Genomic DNA, 11,128 nt, shown 5'->3' on the forward strand with positions numbered 1-11,128 from the left:
GGCTCTAAGGTTAAAACTACTAGCGGACACTGCCGCCCCCAACTAGTCCCGTGGTCTTGCGCAAACTATCCCGTGAAATGGGTGCAAAAGTCGCACCTAACTCAAGAGGTGACTGCGAAGATCAAATGAGACCCAAATAAGTCTACTACCAAACACCACCCCGCTGGGAATAGGGGCTGAACTAAAGTGTACATCCATCTCCAGGCGCAGAGCGGGAAATGCCTACAGGCCCCTGGGACCCCGCTGGGCAGATTTCCCTCTAAAAGGGATGAAATCGGGCTCTTCGGAACCGCGAGTCACAGGGGAGGGGACTGGGGGAGAGGGTTCGATCTCTGGGCTTCTTGGTTTGGTCTGAGTGTGTGCATTAGTCTCTCGGCGAGGTTGGCTCATTTGCTGGGGGCGCCAAGTCCCGCTAGACCGGAAGCAGGAGCGCCGCTGCCCGCTTTGGGCCCTTTCGTCCGCTGGAAGCCGGTGCGGCGCCCGCCCGGACGCCAGCGGGTGTTGGCGGGGCCTCTGCCCGATCCCGGCCAGCTCTGCAGCGGCCGCCACGTCGCGCCCGGTATGCTCCTCGCGCCGTCGCCGCCGCCGCCGCCCACCTGGCAGGAAGGCCGTTCGTCCCGCTGCTCCCGACGCTGGGCGCGCAGCTCCAGCCCCGCGAGAGCGCCAACCTCCGGCTCCTCCCACTCCCGCGCTGGCTCGAGGCACTACCCCCCCGACGGCCGCGGCGCCGAGGCTCTAGGGAGGGAGGGCGGGAGGAGACTGCGCAGTGGGTGCCGGAACAAGATGCTGACCGTCGGCCAGTGTGGGGAGTACGTGCCTGGGAGGGACTGAGCCGCATCACCAGCTCCGGGATGGCGCGCACGCGGGCACATTCGGAGAATCCCGCCTTGGGACTCGCCAGCCCTCTGGACTGGGTCAAAGCCCAGCCTTTCCCGCCCGCCCGCTGGGTGGCCGGACTCGGCCAATCGGTTCCCGAAGTGAATGAGTTACTGGCCAATGAATGAGCACAGCCAGCCTCCGCCCCCTAGCCTCCTGGTGGCTGGGCGCCGAGCGCGAGAGGGCGGACTTGCACTTCCCGGAGGGAAGAGGTCCGGAAGAGAGGCCGCTGAGCCCAGTGCTTTGTAGCTCTTGCGAATCCCAGACAGCGGTACCCGCACCGTTGGACAGGTTCTTCGCATCCGTGAGTAGCGCTCTGGTCCTGAGTCGGACGTGGAGCCCTTAGGGGGTAGTTGTCAAGGGCACTAGGCAGAAGGACCTTGATCCGGAGCCAAAGAGGTTTTGAGGGTGGGGGGATAGGCATCCTCCCATTGTGGGAACCCACTTTCCGTCCCCCAGCTTCAGAGGTCAAGAGTTTTACTCCTGGAAAGACACATTGAGATCAGCTAGGAAGCTGCTTCCGCCACCGAGTATTGTGCGGGGGTGTTGGGGGGGGGGGGCGGTGTTAAAGCGCAGATTCTGTAACTGCAGTCCAGAGGTACTGAATCCTGATCTTTGAGGGTGGGTTGTGGTATCTTCCTTTTTAACAAGCCCAGAGGGGGTAATTCACAGGAACAATAAAAGTTTGGTTTACACCAGATTCCTTAATTTACAAACGAGGAAACCGAGAGATCCCCAGGAGGGGTGTAGGGAGAGGGTTTGACGTTTTGGGGTGGTTCTTCCCTGGCCTTACCTGGTTTCTTCCATTGCTGCTCTGATCAGTTCTCACCCGAATGCCTGAGGGGAACCCTCTTCCTGTATCCAGAGTTCTGTCTGTGTGGGTCTTTCCCTTCTGTGTCCTGTGAACGTGAACACGTGCCAACTTCCTCTCTCTCTCTCTCTCTCTCCCTCATATCAGGGATTACACCTGGCTCTGCCTTTTGCAGCGTCCCCTGCACCCTGGCCTGAGATCTCTCAAGCAGTCAGCCGCAGTAATCCTAGGGTGTACTGTATTTGTCAATGTCCTCAGTTACAGGAGGTCAGAAGTATTCCATCTTTTCCCTTTAGGTGATTCTTCCCCTGGCTTCCGAAAGCTTCATCAGCACGTATGCACTGACTGATATTTGGCTGAAATGTCAAGGGGTACCCACTGCAGATCTCGGATTCTCTGGGTAGCTGTCGCTCTCTTCTCTCTAGTACTCTGCCCCACAAACTCCAGCCACATAGGCCTCCCATGACCCTGAGTTTGTCTTCTCAACTCAAGGGAAACTGCCAGGCTCCATTGTGTGTCCCTTCCCTGAGAGATGGTCTGGAAACACCCCCCAGGTGGAAAGCTAGACGGCCATAGGGATTACCTCATTTGGTTTCTCTCTCTGAAGGATGGGAAATCACTGTTGTGCACTGCCTGGTGCCCAGTGTTTGAAAGTTGTTTCACATACTGTATTCTTTTTTTTTTTTTTTTTAGTCATTGTAAGTGGGAAGGTAAATCCAGTCCTTGTTTCTGTAACTTGGCCGGAAGCAGAAGTGAGTCATATTTTCTGTGAACGCATCATGAATTCCATGAAGCCTGAAGAGAACCAGTCATCCAGTGCTACAGAAAATGGCCAGAGTACCAGACCTGAAGTTTCAAAGGTATGTCCACTTTTTAACAACTCTTTGCTAGAGCAGCATACCTAACCATAGCATGCTATCAGGATTCTGGAAGGGGATACGCTCATAGAGGATGGCAGTTATAAACCCTTCTTCCGTGTTGTGAAAAATATATTTGGGGAGACACACATATAAGTGTTTGTGTAAAGCCAAATGATAGTGTATGAATCCACAATGCAAAGTGTGCCGTTTTAGACAACAGGATCACTGACAAACAGTGTAGACACTTGATATCAGGACAGACAGGCAAAAAACAAGAAATACAGTTCATGCTTACTGAGAAATTAGTGTGTACCTGGAATTATTTTTGTTACTTCCTATGGATTATCTCATTTGACATTTAATAAAACAATACATGGTGTTATCATCCCTATTTAACTTTTTTAAGATTTATTTATTTTTGAAAGAGAGAGAGAGAGAATGCGTGGAGGAAGTGCAGAGAGAGAGGAAGATAGAGGATCCAAAGTGGGCTCCACGCTGGCAGCAGCGAGCCCAATGAAGGGCTCGAACCCACAAACCCTTGAGATCATGACCTGAGCCAAAGTAAGATTCAGCCAACTGAGCCACCCAGGCACCCCTCTCATCCCTATTTTAAAAATGAAGAAACTGAAACCCAACTTTCTTAAAGTTGCAAAAATAATGAACGCTAGGGCAAGGATTTGAATCTGGGTGTTCAGACTTCACAGCCAGTTTTTGACCAACACAAAATATGCAAATCGTTAATACCAAATCAAGATATAAACAAGTGCTTTTGGAGTGCGGAGAGAAGAGTGCTTAATTCACACTCAAGAAATTGAGGCAGGATCATATGAGACTTGCTCTTAGAGAATAGAATTTCACCAGGTAAGTGTATCCCACGTGAGGGAAGAGTGTGAGTAAAGTCATATACACATAAAAACATATTTGGGAGGAGTATAGTTAGATTTGATCGTATGTAAGAATTCGAGACTGTCGGCTAATAGAGCTGGAGAGGTATTTTGGTAGAAGATTATAGTAGGCTTTATTTCCATTAGAACTTTTATTTTGTCAAAAAGAATCCTCTACTTGTGAAATAATAAAATGGTTTCATTGGGTTAAAATTAAATAAAATTTAAAATTAATTTCCTCTGTTCACTAGCCACATTTCAAGGGCCCAGTAGCCATATGTGGGTAATGGCTGCCGTACTAGACAAGCAGATATAGAACATTTTCATCATTGCAGAAAGTTCCATTGGACAGTGCCGTTCTAGATTAGGGACCTCTGTGGCCTTGCTGTTCCAGGTGTGGTCCACACACAGCAGCAACAGCATTGCTATCTCCTGAGACCTCTCTGTGATCTGCATTTTCACAAGACCCCCCCCCCCCCCGGGTGATTCTTAGGCACGTTAAAATTTGAGAAATACTGATCTGAGATACCCTGAAGATTCGGTACGGTGAAATCTATCATTGTTATTAGCATTATTTGCTAATATTTACTTCGCTTGTACAGTATCATTTCAAAAGAGGAAATGTTTAGCCCTGGGAGAAAATAAAACAGATTCATTGGTTCATCTGTCTGACAAGTGCAGAGTTCAGCGAAGCTTTAATGCAGCAGTACACCTGGCGTCAAGGGACTCCTTTGTTTCCAATCTCTGGGCTCTGCTCTTTGTTGTTGGCCTCTGTCTGGCCTTCTGCATAGTGACAACAGAACTCCAGTAAGTTCAGAGTGCATACCTGCATTGGCTACCATTCAGATAATGAGTCCATCCTGGTACCCTGAGAAGACTTCCTTTTGCATCTAACCCTCCCACGCTACATAGCTCAGCCATTCCTGCACAAAACCGTGTGATTGAGGAGGCACTTCCGGCACGCGAGGCCTGTCCCTGAGCTGGTGCAAATTCACTTTTGTACACACGTATGGCTGCGACAAAACGGGAGAGAGGTGCAGTGGCTTTCTGGAAAAGAGCTGCGGCATCTTCCTCTTCTTTGAACCCCATGCTTAAGTATTTGGGTTTCATTCTGTAAGTGAAGGAGAAGTTATATACAGGCTTTATCCTTGTATCTTTAAGGAGGAGATTTAATTTAAACTCTAAGCTAAATAGTCACGTTAAAGGGCTACACTGTTCACTATGGTAGCCACTAGCCGCATGTGGCTATCTAAATTTACATTCAACTTATCTAAAGTTAAATAATGAAGAAAGTGAAGAATTCCGACCCTTGCTCACACTAAGCATACTTCCCCTGAGGCTGCCGTATCCGGAAGGATAGATGTTGGAGATCTCCATCACTGCAGAACGTTCCACTGAACAGCACTAGTCTAAGGCATCCACTTCTACAACAAAACTACAATGTAAAGTTTCCAAACTATTTGGAGGGAAAGTGAAAGGCAGAGGGGGAAAAAATCTAAAAGAAGACAAGAGAGAAGGAGAATATAAGTAAATCTGGGAAAAGCTGGAAAAGGAGAAAATAACTAAAAAGATAACAAATGAATAAAAAAAGATTGGTTATCTTACTGGTTGTGTGAAAGACTTTAACTTTTATCACTACTTGCAACCTATTTATTATATATGCAGTAAAATTAAATATTTTCCACATATAGTTCTCTGGCCTATGACAGTTACCTGTGGTCTTGTAATCATGACCAGAATCAAGATGCAACAGAGTTCCATCAGCTTAAATAATTCCCTTGTGTGTGTCAAGGGGGACACTCACCTTGACCCCCTGGTGATCAACAATGTGTTCTCCAAGCGTTGCCTTTTCCAGAATGTCATGTAAATAGAGAGGGGCCAAGATGGCAGAGCAGCACGGAAGCTTTTTGCTTCTCTAGTTCTTGAATGCAGCTAGATCAACACCAAACCATCTTACACACCTAGAAAACTGATCTGAGGATTAACACAACAATCTGCACAACTTGAACTGCAGAACTCGGCAGGTATGCAGCATGGAGAGGTGAACTGTGGGAGAGAGAAGCCACGGAGGGTAGGAAGCTGTTTTGCAGAGAGAGGATGGAGTTGGGGGACAGTATGAAAAAAGCACTCCCCCCAAAAGCAGCTGGAGAGAAAGAATGGAAACACCCATAAGGGACTTAACAAGAAAGGGAGAAAGAAGAAAAAGGATAGGGTTTAAATACCATTAAGACTCTATAAACAGAGGAGTGCAGAGCTGAAAGAATCATGTAAATAGAATCATATGCTGAATCAAACCTTTTGGGTCTGGCTTCTTTCACATATAACATGGCATTTGAGATTCATCCAGGTGGTTAGATGTGTCAGTAGCTTTTTCTTCTTATTGCTGGGTAGTATTCCACAGTACGAATATATGAGAGTTTATCCATTCACCCATTGAAGGATGTTTGGGTTTTTTCCCCAGTTTTGGCTTTTTTTTATATATATTTATTTTGAGAGAGAGAGCAAGAGAGAGGGAGAGAGAAAATCCCGAATAGGCTGCACACTTTCAGCACAGAGCCAGACATTGGGCTTGAACTCACTAGCAGTGAGATCATGACCCAAGCCGAAACCAAGAGCCAGAGACGATCAACCAGCTGAGCCACCCATTTGTGTCTTGTATAAGTAAAGCTGCCTTGAGGATTTGTATACAAGTTTTTGTATGAACATCATTTTCATTGCTTTTGAGTTCTTGCCTATAGGTAGAATTGCCAAGTTATAGGGTAAGTCTATGTTTAGCTTTATAGGATATTGCCAAAATATTTTCAAAATGGCTCTATCATTTTGTATCCTCACCACCAATGTATGAGTCCCACCTGCTTCACATTCTTGCCAACATACAGTTTTGAAAGTTTTCCTGATTGGGGTGCCTAGGTGGCGCATTCGGTTAAGCATCCGACTTCAGCCAGGTCACGATCTCGCGGTCCGTGAGTTCGAGCCCCGCGTCGGGCTCTGGGCTGATGGCTCAGAGCCTGGAGCCTGTTTCCGATTCTGTGTCTCCCTCTCTCTCTGCCCCTCCCCCGTTCATGCTCTCTCTCTGTCCCAAAAATAAATAAACGTTGAAAAAAAAAATTTTAAAAAAAGAAAGTTTTCCTGATTTTACTCATTCGAATAAGTGTGTAATAGAGAAGTATGTAATGGTCTCACCTTGTAGTATAAATGCATTTCACTAATGACTAATGATATCGCATATCTTTTCATGTTCTATATAGCATTTATGTATCTTCTTTAGTGAGGTGTCTGTTAAAATCTTTGGCCTGTTTTTATATTGGTCTTTCTGGTTTTTTGTTGTTGAGTTTTGGGAGTGTTTTATACATTTTGGAAATGAGCCCTTTGTCAGATTGCTTTTCTTGTAATCTTTGTGGATAATTTATCTCAGTTTGTGGCTTATCTTTTTATTTGCTGAATACTATCTTTTGGCGGGGGGCAGTTATTGACTTTAAAGAAGTGCATTTTAACATTTTTTTCTTTTTTGGATTATGCTTTTGGTTGTATCATCAGAGAACTCTTTCCAAACCTAAGATCACAAAAATTTTCTTGTGACTTTTCATCAAGAACCCTTACAGTTTTAGGTTTGTCTGTGACCCATTTTGCACTAATTTTGTGTGTATGGTGAAGTATGTGGATCATAAAATAGTAATAGGAAACAGTGGTTAATTACTTAGTTCATTTGTTTGTTCATTTTGTATATGGCATCTGGCACAGTTTGTTGAAACATCTACCCTTTCTCCACTGAATTGCCTTTATACCTTTGTTAAAAATTGAGCAAAACTTGATTGGATCTGTCTTCCAGATTCACTGTTCTTTTTTTTTTCTAATGTTTATTTTTTTTAATTTTTTGATGTTTATTTATTTTTGAGAGAGACAGAGAGAACATGAGTGGGGGAGGGGTAGAGAGAGAGGGAGACAGAATCCAAAGCAGGCTCCAGGCTCTGAGCTGTCAGCACAGAGCCTGACTCAGGGCTCGAACTCACAGATCTAAGTACAGCTCTACTAGTAAGTAAGTAATGAAAATTTACAAAAGCAGTCAAATTAAATGGCATTTCATCTATCAGTTGGAAGACATTTAAAATAACAGTACTGAAATCTCTGAAGGAGCCAACCATACGGTTGGTCTCTGGGCATCAAGGGGAAAAGGAGCAGCATGAGTTGACACAATTTTTCTGGAAAGCAGCTGGGCAGCATATATGTTGTGAAGTACATTTATAACCTTAGTGTCTGTATTTCTACAGCTGGGAATCTGGCCTAAGGAAATATCCAGATGTTCAGCTAAAATGTTTTACGTATAGAAATGTTTGTCCTATAAAAATTTGAGACAATCTAAGTATCCAGCTACAGAAGAATGAATTAGAAATTATTGTACAGTGAACTATATCCTGTGGTCCCCAAAATTGTGTTCCAAAGGTTGTTTGATGGCATGTAATGTCATTAAATTTAAATGTTTAATGACATGTCAGCCAATGGCAGATTGCTTGGCGAAGAATAAACTCATGCAGCTTAGCACAACTTTAGAAACCTAAGGTTTGTATCTGCACGTAAAGTAAAAGAAATGAATAAAACAAAATGTAGAATGGTTATCTCTGGTGATGGAATAATGATGGGTAATTTTTCTCCACTATTTATTACCCAGTATATTACTCAATTTTTATTCAGAATATCTACTAGTTTTATAATTAGACAAACATGAAATATTATTATTAAAGGAGATTCTCATTATGTTTTTAATCTTTCCTTTTTTCTAAGGATATGGCCATCAAGCAGACCTGCCCTAGAAGACTTGCTATTCATCTTCTACCTGACATAAACGAGTGTGGCGGGACCAGTAAGCTTAAAAGTGAAGTCAAGGGGCGCCTGGGTGGCGCAGTCGGTTAAGCGTCCGACTTCAGCCAGGTCACGATCTCGCGGCCCGTGAGTTCGAGCCCCGCGTCGGGCTCTGGGCTGATGGCTCAGAGCCTGGAGCCTGTTTCCGATTCTGTGTCTCCCTCTCTCTCTGCCCCTCCCCCGTTCATGCTCTGTCTCTCTCTGTCCCAAAAATAAATAAACGTTGAAAAAAAAAAAAAAAAAAAAAAGTGAAGTCAAGCATGAAGCATCTGTGGAAATCCAGAACCCAGACTGGGACACCCATAAAAAATGTTATTTTACTTTTACTTTGAATGAAAACTCGAGGAAATCTGACCGTAGTATGTTTAAAGCACATGGTAAACCCCATGAGAGTATCTACTCAGCTCTGAGAGCTAATGACAATTTCAGTGAAAGGATGGAGAATCATTTGAATAAGCACATTCTTGTTTTTGAAGAAAAAACAATAGAAGGATATATAAATTTAGGAATGCCTCTCAAGTGCCTACCTGTAGGGTCCCACTTCAAAATAAAATTTAGTCAAAGAAAGGGTAACCAGGAAGGTGATCAGATCTTGCGCCAGTGTGAAAATCCATACGTGGAATGCGTTCTTTTTCACATTGTTGCTGTTGGGAAGAGGATAAAGAAGATTCTTAAGATGAAGGAACTTCATGAAAGAGGAACTACACTTTGTATCTATGCCCTAAAGGGTGAGACTATCAAAGAAGCTCTAAGCAAGGATGGCCGATTTCGGTCTGACCTGGATGAATTTAAATGGAAAATAATAGAAGATCATAAGATAATTCATGGAAAACATTCCCTGGTGGATGATGTGTCTGGAAAAACCTTAGAAATGGACATTTTTAAGAAAAACCTTGCCAGGAAAGGTACCCATAAGAAAATTAAACAGGAGAATGAAAATACCACTGAAGAAATCTGTCCCTGGGATCTGATACAGTCTGAGATCAGGGAACACGAACCAGAGGAAGATGAGGAGACTGAAGATGTAGAATACAACAGAAAAGAATTTCTCCCAGCTCGGAATCTAGGGCATGATATTGAAAGTAAAAAACAACGGACAATTTCCAGAATTAGTAAGTATTACAATAATAGTTTCAACAGAAAATACAGGAGAAACAACTCACAGGTTAGGCAAGGGCCCCATCCAGGTATGGAACATGTTAATCAATATATCCAAAGGACGGCAACTAACCTCTGGCTGAAGAATTTCCAAAGGTTGGACAAAGTGATAATGGATCAGTATCCGAATTTTAATGAAGAGACTCTCTGGATGAGAAAGTATTTTCAGGATGAACAGAAGAAAACCAAACTGCTACCATTTCAACAATTCAACATTTATAAAAAGTACTTTGGAAAAGTGACTGAAAATTCTACTTCAGTTGCAATCTGTGAAGATCTTATTCACCTTAGTAAGTCAGTTGGGTTCATGAAATGGGACAATAATGGAAACACAGGCAACGCTACTTGCTTTGTCTTCAATCATGGTTATATTTTCACCTGTCGACATGTAATACATCTTATGGTGGGAGAAGGCACAGATCCAAGTTTGTGGCCAGATATAATAAGCAAATGTGCAAAGGTAACTTTTGCTTATAAAAAGTTCTGTCCTATGGATGTTGATTGGTTTTCCATTGAGCCGTGGTTTGAAGTGTCTGATGGAACTCTAGATTACGCCATTTTAAAGTTAAGAAAAAACGTAAATGGATTTCCTCCAGGCCTGTTTGGACAGATTCCCTCTCAACCATCTAGTGGTTTGATTTATTTAATTGGTCACCCAGAAGGCCAGGTCAAGAAAATAGATGGCTGTGCTGTGATTCCTCCAAATCAGCGGTTAGAGAGGTACCCAGAGCATCATCAAGATGGGGTGGTAGGTCCCCATGCTGCCACTTATAATGCTTTCTCTATGTTTACCCAACGAAGTTTCCTATCAGAAGTTTGGAGCACAGATACACTTAGCTATGATACTTGTTTTTCCAGTGGGTCCTCTGGCTCCCCAGTGTTTAATGCATCTGGCAAGTTGGTTGCTATGCATACCATTGGGTATTTTTATAAACATGGAGATAAAGTATATGCCCTTATTGAATTTGGCTATTCTATGGAGTCAATTCTTTGTGATGTTAAACAGAAAAATGAGAGTTTATATAAATTATTAAACGAAGAGAAAAACGAGAACCATGATGAAGACCAAAATAACAAGTCATTTCAAGATCATCAGATTGAACCCATGGAACATTAGGAAAAAGATGTTTTCAAGAAAATATGCTAATAATTTAGAGTATTCAGGGCTGTTTCCATAAACTATAATGAATATTCTTTTTTTAATTAGAAAATGATGTGGATGTTCAAAAAAAATATAAGAGTTCAAATAAATTCTGATTTTTTTTGGTCATTGGCTTTTTTCTTATTTGAAACAATCTCAAACCTCACTTAAAATACTTAGCTCTGTTCTATACATACAACAAATTTGGTATTTGCCATTCTAAGTACATCGGATGATACATCTATCCCATCTTCCTAACTGGTGAGGTGACCCCTGTTCTCTGAATAACAAAATAATGGGGAAATACACTTTTAGAGTGAACAAAATAAGATGTTCCTCTAAAACTCAAAATTCTTTGGTTGTTGGGGCCCCTGGGTGGCTCAGTTGTTAAGTGTCTGACTCTTGATTTCAGCTCAGGTCATGATCTCATGGTTCATGGGATCAAGCCATGCATCGAGCTCTGCACTGACAGTGGAAAGCCTGCCTGGGATTCTCTCTCTCTCTCTCTCTCTCTCTCTCTCTCTCTCTCTCTGCCTCCCCC

General features: G+C 43.4%; 1 protein-coding gene across 1 annotated transcript; it reads left to right on the plus strand.

The window, feature by feature from the left end:
• Positions 1-1,045: 1,045 nt before the first annotated feature.
• Positions 1,046-10,716, plus strand: FAM111B (FAM111 trypsin like peptidase B). Its single transcript, XM_045485332.1, has 4 exons — positions 1,046-1,180; positions 2,381-2,547; positions 8,211-8,312; positions 8,548-10,716. Exons 2-4 carry the CDS (start codon positions 2,467-2,469, stop codon positions 10,561-10,563), a joined length of 2,199 nt encoding a protein of 732 aa, XP_045341288.1. The 5' UTR covers positions 1,046-1,180; positions 2,381-2,466; the 3' UTR covers positions 10,564-10,716.
• The last annotated feature ends 412 nt before the right edge of the window (positions 10,717-11,128 follow it).

Source organism: Leopardus geoffroyi, chromosome D1 (genome assembly GCF_018350155.1).
Source record: "Leopardus geoffroyi isolate Oge1 chromosome D1, O.geoffroyi_Oge1_pat1.0, whole genome shotgun sequence".
In the NCBI taxonomy this organism is placed as follows: domain Eukaryota; kingdom Metazoa; phylum Chordata; class Mammalia; order Carnivora; family Felidae; genus Leopardus; species Leopardus geoffroyi.